General features: G+C 41.8%; 1 protein-coding gene across 9 annotated transcripts; it reads right to left on the reverse strand.

Annotated features, from left to right (window-relative positions):
* Positions 1-339: 339 nt before the first annotated feature.
* cdk11b (cyclin dependent kinase 11B) lies at positions 340-17,445 on the reverse strand. Of its 9 annotated transcripts, none has more exons than XM_068732758.1 (22): positions 17,389-17,431; positions 16,151-16,281; positions 16,030-16,053; positions 15,228-15,367; positions 15,046-15,120; positions 14,828-14,955; positions 14,573-14,717; positions 13,825-13,961; positions 13,556-13,684; positions 12,988-13,089; positions 12,667-12,789; positions 9,962-10,036; positions 9,342-9,577; positions 8,980-9,070; positions 8,768-8,889; positions 8,551-8,656; positions 8,279-8,400; positions 5,544-5,651; positions 5,065-5,181; positions 4,121-4,269; positions 1,550-1,739; positions 340-957 (listed from the first exon to the last, which is right to left on the reverse strand). In XM_068732758.1, the coding sequence occupies exons 2-22, from the start codon at positions 16,259-16,261 to the stop codon at positions 865-867; spliced, it is 2,523 nt and encodes an 840-aa protein (XP_068588859.1). In that variant the 5' UTR covers positions 16,262-16,281; positions 17,389-17,431; the 3' UTR covers positions 340-864. The 9 variants fall into 9 exon arrangements, with proteins under 9 accessions (XP_068588859.1, XP_068588857.1, XP_068588854.1 ...); XM_068732756.1 differs by having other exon boundaries at positions 12,988-13,086; positions 13,825-14,000; XM_068732753.1 differs by having other exon boundaries at positions 13,825-14,000.
* Positions 17,446-17,634: the final 189 nt, after the last annotated feature.

The following is a 17,634-nucleotide window of genomic DNA, read 5'->3' on the forward strand; positions in this document are numbered from 1 at the left end:
GCAAGCAGTGAGCGGTCTCGATGGGAATAAAACTGTTCTATAATGTCTGTTTGTCTTCGGCTCGAAATCAATTTGATTATTTAGTCGCAGAGCCATTTAAAAACAGCAGAGCAAAGTCTGGGCCTCTTTTCCCCCTGAAAGAACAAAGTACTGAGACAAAGTGCGCAGTGCAAAGAATGACATCACTTTTGGACAGCAACTACTAAGTTGGGTTCAAGGCTGGATTTTTTTTTTTTTTAGGCTCGACTTCCCTTCATTTTTTCTCTCCTCTGGCAGTGTGCGGTTGTGTTTGCATAACTTGGACAGAGTTTATAAATATAGTGAAAACGGCAGACAAAACAAAGTTTCAAACTTTATTTCTTGCAAAAACATCGTCCCGCTGCCATCAAGTGACACCGACAGTCCTAAGTGAATTTCGAGCATAATGCTGGATGGAAAACACAGCCAACACTGCATCATTATACAGTAGCTCAGGCAGCCAGGAAATACCAACCATTTAGAAAATCTGCTCCTCTCTCATGAAATATAAAAAGGGAAAATAAAACAAAAGTCAAACATGAGAGCTAAACGTCTAACAGATGTATGGTCGCGTCTCCTCTTTAAGAGCTAAAATGACCACATTTGAAAATGGTTTGAGAAGCCAAAAAAAGTTAAGCGAAAATTCGGAAGATTCAACATGCTTGAGCCACCAGTCTTTGCTGTGAGACAGTCCTGACTATTTGGTAACAGTTGCAAATGTTCAGATATTTATCTGGTTCATAGCTGTGTACCAGTGACACTGCCCCAATTCCAAAAGAACAACAAGTCCCAGATCTCTTCGCTCTCGCTTCCTCAGCTGGACAGCCAGATGTCCGAGTTTTGGGCTCAGAATTTGAGGCTGAATCCTGGACCGACTGCAGATGCTCCCTGGTTGCTGGTTGTCAGGTGGAAGCCCGTATCTTTGAGGTCGTCATCGCCCTGAGGAGATTATGGAAACAAAGTTAACTCACGGTTAATGACCGCAGTCAGTTTCATTACTCTTCTGATGTCCTGCAGTTTAATTTCTTACATATTTATTATAGAACGGATCGACACAACACTGGTTACCTTTGAAAAAAAACCTTTCCCTGAATGATTCTGAGACCTATTGATTGTATTCCAAACAATTATGCATTAACATGCTTATTATTCATATTTCTATAGTTATTTCCTCCGGTTTCAGTGGAGTTTTAATGTACCACAAGTTTGTTTTCACAAGCTTTTCCAAAAGAATAAAGCAGAGATAAACAACCTTAAACTTTTGGCATGAAACTGTCTAATTTATTGTGAAGACAAAAGGCAAATATTCATCTTCTATTGAAACGCATCAGTATCAGCCTTAAGCTTCTGGGTGGGTAGGACCACAGCAGAAGAAATTATGGACTGTAGGGCGCTCATCATGGAAAACACGAGGAGGAAATACCCGGACACAAAGCAGAAGCCTGTAGGTCTGTAATCTATTTAACATGGACGGCGTTCGGAAAGCCTGGTAGCCGTATGTAATGGAGAAAGTGGAGCCTAATGTCCTTACCAGTTGACTGTAGCCCAGTCCTCCCTCGGGTGGACGAGGACTGGTGCCTCTCTTCACCCTCTGTTGCTCACTCTTGGCCGGCCAGGTGGGGAACATGGACGGGTCGATGGGCAGCGGCGTCTCGCGGAAGTACTCGTGCTTGAGCCCCTCGTCCGATAGAATCCTCTTACTGGGGCAGTAGGTGAGGAATCTGAAAAAACGGTGGACGCTTGCTTTACTATGGAGAAGCTAATGCACTTCAGATATGTTTCAAAACAGAAGCACAGGTAACAGGCAGCTGACATTGTTGTGTGGACTTTTATTCCTTACAGAAAAGTCTGTGTGTAACGTAATCATTCAAAATTGTAAAACTTTATTTGTGCCATGTGTAGGAATCCCCACTCTAAAATAGCTTTTTTTTTTTTTTTTAAACTTTTAATATCAGCTGTAGACAATCTGGACACAAGATGTAGGCTGGACACAAGGGGCCACTGGGTTTGTGAGAGGAGTCCTAATTGGTTATGGCAGGATCAACACAGCACAATGGGGAGCCGCTCAATTGTGATAATTGGCCCTCAAAAAAAAGTGCCAGATCGGAATCTTCCACGTGTGAGTGGGAACACCAGCGTGAAAAGGCTTTACTGAACACATTGTCTTTGTATTTTATGCAGAAGGAATCTGACACTCATTTCCTACAGTTTGAACTAGTAAATAAAGCAAACTCAGGACACCAAAGGCCCCGTACCTCAAACACGTCCCCACACAGGGGGGTGTGATATTTCAAACCGCTCTGTGATGTCTACCTGCCGAACTACACCTCTTAATTTCCTTTCAAACAGCACTCCTCTACGTGTTGACCCCCTGAGGTATGAATCCGTCCCTGTGTAAATGCCTCGTGAGTCTTCTGACAGCTGGAGGTTTTGCAGCTGCGCTGGACACTCGCCAACCTTCCACTAAACCGTGATCCTTCCACGCTGGACACACTGTTGCCGTCCTCTGCAGCTGTTAGGCAACCGGGCGGTTCGGTTTTCATTTACAGGTGTGGGCAGAAGTCTCTCTGGGTGGGTGAAGGTTGTTTCAGGAAAACTGAAAAGCTTGTCTCTGTTCTTTGCTAAACAATGCTGCTCTACGGAATGTGCAAAAAAAGAATCATGAACCCATTACTCTGTGTGTGAAAAATGATTTTCCATCTTCCTGTAGTGTGGAGCATCGCCATGGTGAGTGTGTGTGTGGAACAGGACTGCTGCTTAGGCAAATTGATGAATTACTAGTCCGCTACCGTTGTCGTCATGTTTTAAGGCAGCTTGCCAGAAATGTGCTGACTGACTAATAACAGCTGGAAAGAGTAACAGTATTTGACAGAGCAACAATGGGTTCATCGAAGTGTCCAATGTAGGAGTCATTCTGATTGTTCGGTATACGAGTGGTTGATATTTGCCTTTTTATTGATACTGGTCTGTGTTATAACCATAATGAATGGAAAATAACTACTGCTGGGCAACGATTACAATTTTTAATCGCATGATTTTCTGCGATTAATCGCATTGTTATGCGCAAAGTTCAATAATGAATTTAAAAGTAGTATATTTTAAAAGTACTGCTATATGAACAAAAGTGCAATAACATTTTGTTTGCAAACACTTTAAACAAATAAGGTGCTTTTTAACAGTAGTATTCCTTTTACAGAGTAGCAGTTATATTTCTTGCATCTGTGCTAAGTGTGCTGACTTTATTTGAAACGTTCCACTGCTGTGCAACATGAATAAAATGTTCCACGCACGTTTCAGCAAAATGTCTTATGTTTTCATGACAGTCAGAGCATGTGAATGCAGCTCCCACTGTTCATCAATATAACGCACTGTAACTCCGAGGTAATTATGGTTACCCAGCGATGTCCAGTAGTCTCCAGTGAGAGCAACAGCTGGTGCACATTGTAATGCCGTCGCTTTTGTAGTCCTCTCCTTTTCATACAACTTGTGTATTCTTCTTGTGATGGTGCATCTTGAGGGAGGCTCATACATGCCATCATTCATTGCGATCCTAACAGTGCGTTCACACCAAACGCGACATGAACGCACCTTGAGAACGTTCCTCAGACGACATCTTCCACAATACTAATCGGCCTGCAGTTTGTAGCTATCCACTTCGCTATGGCATTTGTTAGCTTGTCTTGCTTTTGTTTATCTATAAATCTCCCACAATCCAACGTAGTTTGCCGAAGCCTCTCTCCACTGTTTGTTTGGGTGTGTGATTTGCTGGCATCAACGGTGTGTATTGCATTTAAAAAAAAACTGTGTTAATGCGCAATAAAATAATTGTCTGCGTTAATTAATTGATGCATTAACGTAATAATAATGCATTAAGCTGCCCAGCACTAAAAATAACACAATACCTGGCTATGTCAATATTTTTAAAGAGTATTTAAAGAGCTGTGGTGATTTGTCAAGAGCACACCATGTGACATAAAGCCTCATGGTCACCATACACGGACAGAAACCAGTTGGACTGCAGTGTAGTGAGGACCCGGTGCTGTGTGTGTTGTGCAATGTGGTGTCTTGTGTGTTGGAATGAGGCAGCCCTCAAGAATCCTACTTGTTCATGAGGTCAAAGCCTTGATCTGAGAGCAGCGCTCCGAAGCGCTTTCGCAGGTGGTTGTAGGGATACTCTGTGAAAGTCATCTTCTTCACAGCGGGCAGCTCGCTGTAGCCGGGCCAGATCTTCTCGCTGGGTGACCCCAGATCCTGCAGACAACACACACACACACACACACACACACACACACACACACACACACACACACACACACACACACACACACACACACACACAGTGCAAGGAGAGATGGACATGAGATATTTCCACTTTGGCAAGAGTATTCATCGACCACAGACATGGCAATAAACCAGTCCTAAGTGCATTTCAATACTTTAATTCTTAACTGGTAAAGAGTGTAGGATGACTTGGGAGGCCTGAATGACATAAGTCCCCAAGGCTGTCATGCTGTAAGCAGATCATAAGCAGGACCGGCCTGTTAGCGCCTCCTCCCCTCAGCTGTGTCCTCAGCATCTAAACTTGTGCGTCCGTGCTGGAGAACCAGAGGGAAAGTCTCTTTGTTTTCTGATCTCAGTTCCTTTGTTGCTCTTCCCTGAATCTCTGTACTCTGGAGTTTAATTTCAGCAACAGTAGCAGAGAGCAGTAAATGGCTGCAGTCTGCATTGTGACACCCCTGATTTGTCACCAAGGTAAACAGCTTGAGCAGCCTGACTGCTTGCTGCGGTTCACGGCATGGTTTGGAAGGACTCCCTCCCCTAATAAAAAAAAAAAACTCTATATAGTTATCTTCTCAGTTTGATACTAACTTCATGAGCTGGGTTAACGTCTACCAACAGCTCCACCCTGTGGTGCACTATACGTCTCCACGCTGACCTCCTCTGACAGACGGCACACTCAAAAGATTTACAGCCACTAAACCAAAGGGCTTTACCCTTTACGGTGTGGATTTACTTCGTTTTACAAGGGAAAATGAGGGCATTTACCTTAAAAACCTTGTTAATTTGGTCGATTTCAGATTTCCCAGGGAAAAGAGGTTTCTGGGTGAGAAGCTCACCAAATATGCAGCCCACTGACCACATGTCCACAGCTGTGGAGTACTCCTGTGGAAAGAAGAGCAAACACAGTGGCAGTCCGCAGAAACACAAAGTAGACAGTCTGCCTGGCAGGTTTCTACGTTGGAGCCTGACGTGTGTGTGAAAGTGGATTAGCTCTGATGGGCTGCTGGACCTCAAACGTCTGGCTGTGTAAAGCATATACTGTAAAACTCAAATAGTGTTGCAGTGGTATTTGGTATCTTAAAAACTACACTTCACTTTGAAATACATCTTTTGGTAAACCAAATCAATCAAGACGGCGTAACCAAAGTACATGGCCTTAATATTTGTACTTGTGAGTTATTGCATGGGTGTTTTCATGTGGTTCCTGTGAGGTGTGGAAGTAGCGTGAAGGGTAATATTCTCACCTTGGCTCCGAGCAGCAGCTCTGGTGATCGGTACCACAAGGTCACCACTACAGGGGTGTAGGGCTTCAGGGGGGAACCGTACTCCCGGGCCAAACCAAAGTCGCCAATCTACAGTACGGGACAGTAAGCTCACATCAACACCGGTAAAATTCACTTTGGATAAAAGACCAATGTCTTAGCATGAATAAGATTCATCCATTAGTGTTTATTTCATGATCCTCTGACGTCTCATAGGAGAGCAAATGACCATAAACCCTGGTGCATTAGGGTACTGCAATGTCTCATTGGATTTGAAAAACCACAAGATGCAGTATGATTCATATTTTCTATTGTCAGCTTCCATAAAATTCAACTTGACAAAAGTCTGTATAAACTATGTTTATTTACACATACTCTCCGTTCATTTTGCCAAAAATTCATGCTCCAATTGATTTTGAGTAATCATGTGCAGTTTGTGTAACTGTTACAGTGCTGTGAAAAAGTATTTGCCCCCTTCCTGGTTTCTTATTGTTTTGCATATTTGTCACACTTAAATGTTTCAGATCATCAAACAAATTTTAATATTAGACAAAGATAACCCGAGTAAATACGAAATGCAGTTTTTAAATGATGATTTAATTTATTAAGGGAGAAAAGCTATCCAAACCTACTTGGCCCTATGTGAAAAAGTAATTACCCCCTAAAACTAATAACTGGTTTTGCCACCCTTGGCGGCAACAATTGCAATCAAGCGTTTGCGATAACGGACAATGAGTCTTTCACATCGCTGTGGAAGAATTTTGGCCCACTCTTCTTTGCAGAATTGTTTTAATTCAGCCACATTGGATGGTTTTCGATCAGAAACGGCTTGTTTAAGGTCATGCCACAGCATCTCAATCAATTTTAAGTCCAGACTTTGACTAGGCCACTCCAAAACCTTCATTTTGCTTTTGTTGAGCCATTCAGAAGTGGACTTGCTGGTGTGTTTCGGATCATTGTCCTGCTGCATAACCAAAGTGCGCTTGAGCTTGAGGTCACGAACTGATGGCTGGACATTGTCCTTCAGGATTTTCTGGTAGAGAGCAGAGTTCATGGTTCCATCAATTATGGCAAATCGTCCAGGTCCTGAAGCTGCAAAGCAGCCCCAGACCATCACACTACCACCACCATGTTTGACTGTTGGTATGATGTTGTTTTTATGAAATGCTGTGTTAGTTTTACACCAGATGTAACGGGACGCACACCTTCCAAAAAGTTCAACTTTTGTCTTGTCAGTCCACAGAATATTTGCCCAAAAGTCTTAAAGATCATCAAGATGTTTTTTGGCAAATGTGAGATGAGCCTTTGTGTTTTTTTTGGGGGGTTTTTTCACCATGGAACTCTCCCATGGATGCTATTTCTGCCCAGTCTCTTTCTTATTGTTGAATCATGAACACTGACCTTAACTGAGGCAAGTGAGGCCTGCAGTTCTTTAGATGTTGTTCTGGGGTTCTGATACATGTCAATTACTTTGTTTCTCATCTGTTTCTTTCTTTAGATCGTGGCATGACGTCTTGCTTTTTGAGATCTTTTAGCCTGCTTCACTTTGTCAGACAGGTTCTATTTAAGTGATTTCTTGATTCAACAGGTCTGGCAGTAATCAGGCCTGGGTGTGGCATGTGAAATTGAACTCTGTTTTCCAAAAAAAAATCATGATTTATCAAGGGGGAGCAATTACTTTTTCACATAGGGCCAAACAATTCTGCAAAGAAGAGTGGGCCAAAATTCTTCCACAGCGATGTGAAAGACTCATTGTCCGTTATCGCAAACGCTTGATTGCAATTGTTGCCGCCAAGGGTGGCAAAACCAGTTATTAGGTTTAGGGGGTAATTACTTTTTCACATAGGGCCAAGTAGGTTTGGATAGCTTTTCTCCCTTAATAAATTAAATCATCATTTAAAAACTGCATTTCGTATTTACTCGGGTTATCTTTGTCTAATATTAAAATTAGTTTGATGATCTGAAACATTTAAGTGTGACAAATATGCAAAAAAATAAGAAACCAAATACCAAATATTTTTTCACAGCACTGTATATTGCTGCTAGTTTGGGAGAAAGTCGGATTAAAAGAACCCCTTTCAAGAGTTTCTGTATAAAATAAAGATGGATTTTGAAGAAGAAAATATAAATTTACATTTATGTAAGGGTTAGGCTTTTTTCTTTCCATACATTTTCTGGATAATATTTAATTAAGTCATATTCTAGGGGTGGAAGACTATTACAGTGCCCTTTGAGTGTTTACACCATCTCAATTTACAGTTGACATACTCCTGATACTCTGACTAGAAATCCATTTTCAGACAGTCATGGCCTGTCACACCAAAGGCAAAACTTGTGTGTGCCATTTATGTGAAAACGATCAAAGCTTATAATCATACTTTCACTTTGAGTTTAACATGAATCTGACACTGCTGGACCATGAACACCAGTTAGTAGCTAATATAGTAGATAGTGGCAACAATAGTGAACTTCCTCATTTATAAATTCAACTTGTCTCGATCAGAAAGATCCCTGAAAGTGAATGCATATTTTCTTGTGTTAACTATTCATGAGACAACTAAATAAAAAAGAAAATCTGACACAGGTACACCATATTGTTCACACTATCTGCTATATTCTAAATCTGTAGTAAAATGGGACAACTGTAGTTATAAGTGACACGTAATGGTGAGTAGAGTCTGTGTGGCCTGAGTGAGAACCACAGTGCGATGCTGTACCTTGAGGATACCCTTGTGGCTCAGCAGCAGATTGGACGTCTTTAGGTCTCGATGGAGGATCCAGTTGTCGTGGAGATGTCGGACACCTCGCAGCAGCTGAATCATCAGAGTCTTCACTTCGCCTGAAAGAGAGCCGTCACGCTTTAACAGAGCTGCTGTGAGGCAGAGGATTTAAAGCCCAAGCTATGCACAAAGGAAAACATAAAAGGCAGTGGACCATTTTTTAACCCACACACAGAAATGGACCAGAGCTCAACAAGGTGTCACTTTACCTGGCAGGAAGGGCTGTTTCATGGTTTCCATCAGACTCTTCAGGTCGTGTTCCACGTAGTTCATCACAATGTAGATCTTGTCCATATTACTTCCAACAACTATTTCCTAATATTAGAAAAGTATTAGTAAATTAGTAAAAGCCAAGGTTAGATTTCGCTGCAACACAAAACGATAAAAGAGTTAATACCTAAATTAGTAATGTTCAAGTTCTCTCACCCTCACTGTGACGATGTTTGGGTGCTGAGCTTTCAGGATCGTGTTGATTTCTCTTAAAGATGTGATGGGGAAGCCCTCCTTCTCCTTCTCCATCTTCAACCTTTTCAAGGCCACAATTTCATCTGCAAACAGGAGGCCACATTAATTGTTTCACCAATAAACACGTGTGAGAACGCAGAGAGTGAATGGACCTCTGTGTTTTGTTTTCATACCCGTTTTTTTGTCCTTGGCCCTGTACACCACGCCGTAGGTTCCCTCTTCTATCCGGTTCAGGCACTGGAACTCCTCAACACTGCGACAACCCTGAACAAGATAACACACAATGTAATTAGAGACTGATGACCTGTATTACACGATTACATGCAACAAAAAAAGTATGTGGCTAAGCCCGATGAACATTACATTACAGTCAATTAGCAGACGCTTTCATCCAAAGTGACTTACAATTCAGTATCTATCTATACACCGTAGGCACAGCTATGGAAGCAATTTTGGGGTTAAGTGTCTTGCTCAAGGACACATTGACATGAGACTAGCGGAGCAGCAACAAAACTTGCGTCATGTTGGTACTGACCTGTAACGCAGGCAGATACTTGGGCAGCTCCTTCTTCAGCTCCACAGGAGAGATTGGAGGGGAATCTGGGATGTAGTTCTCTTCGGGGGTGGGGGAGCGAGAGTGAGTTTGAGAGTGAGGCGTGGGGTCACCCTCCCCTGCATCGTCGTCGTCATCTTCCTCCTCTTCCTCCTCCTCTTCTTCCTCCATGTCCTCACCGCTCTCCTCAGAGTCGTGACCGAAACGGGACTCTGGCACTGTGAGGCAAAGTGTGAAAACAGGAAAAAGAAACAACTCTATAGGATGTATACTTGATCACAGATTGCGCCTTTAAGAACCCTGCAGAGATGAATCCTGGGAAGGCATTTTATTAACATACAAGAGAAGAATTATAAATTAACTCCCAAATATTTAGCAGACAAAGCCAAGCTATAACTATCTCTCCCCACTGGCCACACAACTCTTCCTTCTAAAAAGGTTTCCAGACATAAACTGTTTACATAAAAAGGTTTTAACAACACTCAAAGCAAATAATTATATTTGAGTCATGAGAATAAATATGCCTTTGGTTGACTTTAAAAGGTTCAGTATCATCTTAGAACAGTCCCTTCACAGAAATCCCAGGTGACATGTTTACTTACCGGCAGGTATGTGATTCCCATTTTCTCTCTCGTCTTCAAAGTCTTCCGCTGACTGCTCGTCCTCGCTCACGTCCTCTGAAAGGGGGAAGCCACAGTGTTAATGCTGAGAAACCGGACCTGACTCAGCAGCATAAGTCAGGTGTAGGTGCCAAATGTTTCCATCAAATGCCCATTCCTCTATATGTACACTGGGTGGCGCTGTTCTTGGGTCCTGTGCTCACCTATATAAGCAATTAGGTAATTATTGCCATCAGGTGTTGGACCCCAGAAAGGGAAAGGGTTTTGACCGTTGTCGCGGTAAGAGTGAGTTTGCTCCACTGTGCACCAATTAGAATGTGTACCACGGCACGAACAAATAAACTAATATTCATACCAAGTGAACGTGTCGGTGGATTATGTCTGCAATCAAAAGGTGAACACGGAGGTAATCGAGGCTGACACAACAGCACGTCAGACAGATCGATCCGGAAGAAAACAGCACCTCAGTAGCCCAAGTAATGGACCGGGCTCCTTTAATATTAGTCAAAACCCACTCTAGTTGGAACTTTGATGGAGAAACTTTGGCACGTTTGGAATGTAACAGAGGAGAGTCCAGGACGAGGAGAGCTGCCGGGAGCTGTTTGGAGGACGCAGCTACGTCACTAATACTACAGCAGCTGTGAAGCATCGGACCACCGGATCAACGCACGGCGCCCAACGCAAGGAGGTATGGGTAGCGCTACACTCTTTATGGCCATTTAAATTGTGTGCACACAAACCGGGGAATAAACCCAATGCATTGGTTACCGAAGCTGGCGGACAGAGACAATTGACTTTGCATTTGACTGTTGTTGCGCGGACTATTGACATCTTATCATGGAGAGGCGTGACGCGGCGTTGGACGAAACTTCTGACACTCATGAGCAAACTGATGGTAGATGGTTGAAACACAAATGCAAAAACGGGTTGGTAAGCTCACTGCAAGAGCGCTTGCTGATAAATTAGAAACGTTGCAAAAAGGTGGAAAAGCAGCTTAAACCCTTTGGCAAAGGAGTAGAAGCCGGAAGGAGAGTCTAAGAAGCAAAACGACATTACAAAATGGCAGTTACCACATGATAAAGCACTGTCAAAGGATGTGCGACCGAAGAAAACAGAGCAATGGTTTAAAACAACTTCACAACAGCAATGCAGTCCCAATGAACAACAGCAGAAAAACAATATATTGGGAACGCATCGCTTTCAGCAGCAATTACCATCTGCTCAGTTAAAGGATGAAGAAAGACAATCTACAGACCACCATCAAATCAGTCCAAATCCGACTGGAGACATACTTACCATCATGCACAGGGAAAATGAGATAACGGCTGCTCTGGTGCGCCAGCAGCATTCATCATCTCTACCATCACGAGATATTCCCACATTTGAAGGGGACTCTCTACAGTACACAACATTTATTAAAGCCTTTGAACAAGGAGTTGAAGAAAAGACAGGTAGAGGAGATTGTTTATATTATTTGGAACAATTTACAAGAGGACAGCCACGAGAACTTGTGCGTAGCTGCCAGCATATGGCTCCGGATTGTGGCTAAGGGTCTTCTTAAGGAACACTTTGGAAGTCAGTATAAAATTGGGGCAGCATACATGGACAAGGCTTTGTCCTGGCAAGCAATAAAATCTGAAGATAGTAAAGCACTTCAAGCCTATGCTTTGTTCTTGCGTGGTTGCGGCAATGTTATGGAGGAGCTCCAGTACATGCAGGAACTGGACATGCCTGTAAACTTGAGAGCCATTATGTTGAAGTTGCCATTCAGAATGAGGGAGCAGTGGAGGACCACAGCTCATGGGATAATGGAAACCACCAACCACAGAGCTCACTTCTCGGATCTGGTCACATTTATTGAGCGTTGTGTCAGAGTTCTTTTTGACCCTTTGTTTGGTGACATACAGGACATATCAACTGGTGTTACTGGGACAAGGCTTAAATCCCAGCCCAGCAACAGAGTGAGGTCATAGAGGTCACTGTGGTGGCAACAATATTTCTATTGTTGCCACCACAGTGACCTCTATGGACTGGCCTGAGGGAGCTAGGAAACCAACATCAGATCCAGAGAAGAATGAGAAATATGGATGCCTGTGCTGTGCTCAAAATCACTCATTAGAGGAGTGCAGACAGTTCAATGAAAGGAAACACAAAGAAAAACTTCACTTTCTGAGGGAACAGGGAGTTTGCTTTGCATGCTTATGTATTGGTCACATGAGCCGAGATTGCGAAAGGCGCTTGGTCTGCAAAGTTTGTGGTAGAACTCATCCCACTGTACTTCATATCCAAAAGGCAAATACCAGCTTTCAAACAGTTAAGGTACATATGTGACCCAGTGTACACTGGGTGGCACTGTTCTTGGGTCCTGTGCTCACCTATATCAGCAATTAGGTAATTATTGCCATCAGGTGTTGGACCCCGGAAAGGGAAAGGGTTTTGACCGCTGTCACGGTAAGAGTGAGTTTGCTCCACCGTGCACCAATTAGAATGTGTACCACGGCACGAACAAATAAACTAATATTCATACCAAGTGAACGTGTCGGTGGATTATGTCTGCAATCAAAAGGTGAACACGGAGGTAATCGAGGCTGACACAACAGCGCGTCAGACAGATCGATCCGGAAGAAAACAGCACCTCAGTAGCCCAAGTAATGGACTTTAATATCAGGCTTTTTTGACAGTTTTACCTGCACTCTGCTCGGACCGCCCCGAGCCTGAAACAGACTCCCCTTCCTCTTCTTCACCCTCAGTCTGGCTGCTGGACTCCTCTTCATTGTCGTCATCATCTGAGCCTGATCCTGATCCCGATGCTAGACAAGATGAACAAGATACAAAAGCAAATAAAAAAATAAAAAAATTGGAAGCGATTTAACTAACACTGAAAATTTCCTACAAAAGAAGTTAAGCCTTCACATTTACAATGACAGAGTGATTGGACAAGCCAAGTACTGCAACTTCATTGCATAATGGTCATGTATTGTTATAATATAGTTATTATAACCCTTTACCGATAGAGGATCCTCCTGAGCTGGTCTTCCTCTCGCTGTCACTGATGTCCTGGAGGTCTGCGAGCAGGTCTTTGCCCTCTAGCTTCTCCTCCTTTGACGCTGCTGACAAAACACAGTGGGAGTTATGCTGAAACTCAGGGGTTTGCAACATAAAGATATTGACGATAACTATATTTAAAAATATATTATTGATATCATGTTAATACACAAACAATCCTGCGCCATTATGCTTACAGACTCTCTCTCCATCTGCCAACAATCGTATTTTAAGTGTTCTTCATTCGCACAATAAACAAAAGGCTAAGATTAATTTAACTGATAGCATTATTATTTTTCTCCAATTTTCTCTAGATATCGCGGGAATATTGTTATAACTAATTAGTTTGGCCACTATAATCATGCCATAAAAATCTGATATAAAGACAGCCCTAGCTGAAACGTATGAAGCAGTGATCTTGGGGAAATTGAGACATTACAAAAGTGCACAGTTGAGCATAAATATAATAAACTCATAAGACTGAAGTTTATTAGAAACTGTGAAATTACAATCAAGTGAGTATAAACTCACGTGCACTTTTCCGTGGTTCGCTGAGTTCAGATCTGTCTCGTGGAATGCGGGTGGGACTTCGGCTGTGGCTGTGACTTTGTTTTGGTTTGTCACCGTACTCATCTGGTAGCATCCGATGGTGAGACGGCACTGTGGACAGGAAAGTCTCTTATTCATCAATGCTGCAGTTTAGCCTAGCTTAGCATAAAGACTGAAGGTGCTAGCCTGGCTCCATCCAAGATGAAAAGACGTGCCTCTTGTCCAGCGGGCGTTTATGTTCATTCACTGACCTTCTCGCCGACCACCTCTCTCTTTGCGTCGCTCCTCAGCCCTCCTCTCTCGCTCCTTCAGCTCGCGTTGCTCTTTCTGCTGTTCGCGCAGCTTTCTGTCACGCTCGCGCTGGCGCTCCTGCTGTTCCAGCCGGTCCCTGTGGTCCAAAAAAAACCCAGGAGAATCCAATCGGGGTCTGTCCAGACAACCAAAAGCCCAATCTCGTCAATGTTTGTTCATTTTGAGTCTGGGTTGATAAAGCGCATCTTACTCAAACATACAGTTAGTTTGTGGCTGCAGCATTGCTTTGTCATCGTCACAGCTGTACTCAATGATTAATATAATGCAATAACATAACCCAAACTGTTGTTGAGTTCCACCTGAGGCTGCATTATTTACATAGACTTGATTTAAATTGCTTACAAAAGAAAACACACCTACAATCCTACCACCTGAACGTGAGAGAGAAAAGTATAAATAAACTGTTGCTTTTTTAACAATTACTGTTGTGTCACTTCAGATACTTTAGTACATCACATTTACAACTAGAGCACGGAAGCTATAGATTTGAAAGAAAAAGACATTTAGATCGATTTCATGTTGCACAAAGGCTTTACTATACTGACAAGTTGAATACTTACTCCAACAAAACAGGCATTTAAAAACATGTATACTGATTGAACTCAAGTCTAAAGAATAAACACTGCTGTGCATTAACTAAGCTGAGATAATCTGATATGTGGTACTTTTCCCAGGGCTGGCGCTCACCTTTCTCTGCGTGAATGAGCTCTGGCCTGCTCTCTCCGTTTCTGCCTCTCCCAGTCTCTCCGGGCTTTGTCTTCCTCCCACTGACGCTTCCTGCGATCATTCTCTCGCTCTTTTTCTTTGTCCTTGGGTCGTACTTGTTTCCCTGCTGTAGAAGTAAAAAGCCATAAGTGGAAACAGAAAAAAAATAGCTCCAAAAATGTTGTGTTCAGCTATAAAACATGCTTGTGTTTGTGTTATTAAGCAGCACTTCCACACCTCCTTCTGCAGAGGTACTGCGATGGCGTCTTTTGTCTTTTCTCTTTTCCTCCTTTCTGTGGTGAGACTTGTCTTTTCTTGCTATTTGCTGTGGAGGCTTGATAGCCAATGATTCATCTTCCTCGCCTCTGTAGAAATGTGAAGGAAACATTGTGAGTCTCTAAAGAGTCAGCGACATGGTGTTGTTGCACATCATTTTTAAACCATGACATACATACTTTGATGTTTTTTGTTTTGTTGTCATGTTTTTCTTGTGTTGCAAATGGGCTACAACTGCATTTCTTTGTACATCCCTGTGTTGCACAATGACAATAAATGATCCTTGAATCCTTATGTATTACATGTACACTTCTTCCACCATAGAAATACACTCATGTTAGTTTCTTACAGTTGCAAATACCTGTCCTCTGTTGAGTCCTCCCGTGCGTACGGGGAATTACGAATTGTTATTTCCATCTTTTGATCCCGTAGTTCTCCTTCCTCCGGAGTATCTCGTTTGGCTTCCCGATCATCCGCCTGTGGAACAAGGCCCTGTGTGGACTGTGCAAGACAAGAAGAGCAGAATATGTGGTTAAAGCTTGGGAGGCATCATTAAAATGTCCTCAGCTAATTCAGAGTAATAAATGAGGCATACTACAGGTTTCAATTGTGTTGTGGGATAAAAGACCTAAGAGGGGATAAAGGTGGGCAATGAGACCGTATTATTTACTTTTGAAAATAGAAAAAAAATACATGTATATTGTATTTCTTGTAACTGCTCCCCCCCCCCCCCAACTGCCCAATAAACACATTTATTAAAAATGCCCTCAGATAAGGAATAATAAGGTGAATACAACTACCAGCCTATTTGGAATGTAGCCAACACTATTCAATTTCTTTCAATTGTATGTATATATATATATATATATATATATATATATATATATATATATATATATATATATTTAAAATATATATTAATACATGAAAAATATGCATCATTCCCACTAGAACCGTTTCAATGTGCTGGAAAAAAGCTTGTGAAACAGCATTTAGAGAGTGGATTATTAAACTCTTATATAAAAACACCCAATAATAATAAAAACAACAAACACATCACACATATTTATAGATATTAGAATTACAACATTACCAAGAATAAAATCTATATGTAGTCATTTATTACACAATCACCATTTCCAATCATTTATTTTGAAACTTACCATGGTGGGTTTTAATGGAAAATTCTACAACAAATAAAAATTAGGCTAGGATTAGACACTTTAACACTTTATCAACATGTAGGGGTCACATGGTCTTTACATTAAATGTGGGATACTTTACATTTTTCTGGCGCTTGGGATCTGTTTTCTCTTCCAATTCTCTTCTGCGTTTTTTCTCCTGTAGGATTTCGTCAAGAGTTTTTACTTTCCAGGTCTCCTTTTCGTCCCCCATCAGCGTCCACTCTCCACCGCCTGCTCCACATCACACACACACACACACACACACACACACACACACATAAAAGACATGTGTTTATTAGATGTCATTTCAGTTCAGCTTTATCTGAAACAAATCGGACCAATACAGTTATAATAGAGACATGACAGATAAGCAGCTTTCCGGTCATTGTTTTTATTTATTTATTAATAATTTCTAATTCATTTAACACAGGTTGTCAAAATTAAACCACTGGTAAATTGTATGATTAGAATCTTGCAGGTTGTCCCACTGTTGGAAAACACCTCCAGTTTATTCTTTTGGCCAATACAGAAAAAAATAAAACTTTAGATTTAATAAGATGTGAGATTTTGAGGCATCTTTGTAAATCAGCAGTTATTAAATAATCACATAGTGACATTAAGGACTTCAACTATAAGTTAATATTTGTTGCAATGGTTTTAACCCAACTTCAACTTTTTTTACTGGTTATTCGCCTGTTCCCCGTGCTGTCCCATCAATAACCACAATACATTGAGCGGGCCAATTCCAAACACTTCTATTGCATAGAAGTATTGCATATAGCGGGTCATGCTTGCGACATATACATGTGTGAATAATTATGACACTATTAATTTAGACACAAGTTTAGCACGAGGCATCCCGTTATTTATGTTAAGCTAAAGTTTACTCGCTAAACGTTGCAGCAGCAGCACACCAGTTAGCTAGCAGGTGGCCAACGTCAACAGGCCAGATGCCAGGAGACGTAGCTACATAACGTTAGCCCGCTAGTTCGGAGTAAGGGCTGAATAAAGTCATGATTGATTTATAAGGTATCATTATGGTGGCACATTCGGCGAAATGGAAGATGAGTTAATTACTTATAACGTTACACCCGCTGAGTGAGTCCTGCGGTTGATGCTAACACATTAGCTAGTAGACGTTAGCTGGGTCAAACTAGCATGGTCGACCTTTGCTAAACAATTTCTGGAGCTAATTACTGGATTTTAAAGGGAGTAGATAGTACAGCTGGTATAGCTGTAAACTAGATAACCTATGACTGTGTCCGTAGCTGTACTTAAAGGCCCAAGTACATAACATTATGATATTAACCAGCGAGCAGGTGAAATGGTTAAACAAACCTGATGTATGCGCAGCGGTATTATGGCACACCGGAAGTATTGAGGCCTGAGCAACGTCTGTAAAACGTCCGACGTGAAACAATGACTTCGTCCAATATAAATATGATCAAATATGATATGATATCACATAACATTATGTTTTGAAGATATAAAAATCGATTTTCTGCAGTCTATAGTGAAAATACAAAGCAACGGTATCCTTGTGATACTGTGTATTTTCCACTTTGTGTTGTGGGTTAAGAAAAA

The sequence above is a fragment of the Cebidichthys violaceus genome, unplaced genomic scaffold (genome assembly GCF_023349555.1).
Source record: "Cebidichthys violaceus isolate CVI_PGR_0920_01 unplaced genomic scaffold, fCebVio1.0.p SCAF_6, whole genome shotgun sequence".
NCBI lineage: Eukaryota > Metazoa > Chordata > Actinopteri > Perciformes > Stichaeidae > Cebidichthys > Cebidichthys violaceus.

Bases quoted from the DNA above. Each gene is read 5' to 3' on its own strand.
- cdk11b (XM_068732753.1), bottom strand. From the start codon at position 16,261: ATGGGGGACGAAAAGGAGACCTGGAAAGTAAAAACTCTTGACGAAATC. The intron at 14,956-15,045 runs GTATGTATGTCA...ACATTTCTACAG, and splicing joins ACAAAACAAAAAACATCAAA to AGGCGAGGAAGATGAATCAT. The intron at 14,718-14,827 runs GTGTGGAAGTGC...TTACTTCTACAG, and splicing joins CAGTACCTCTGCAGAAGGAG to CAGGGAAACAAGTACGACCC.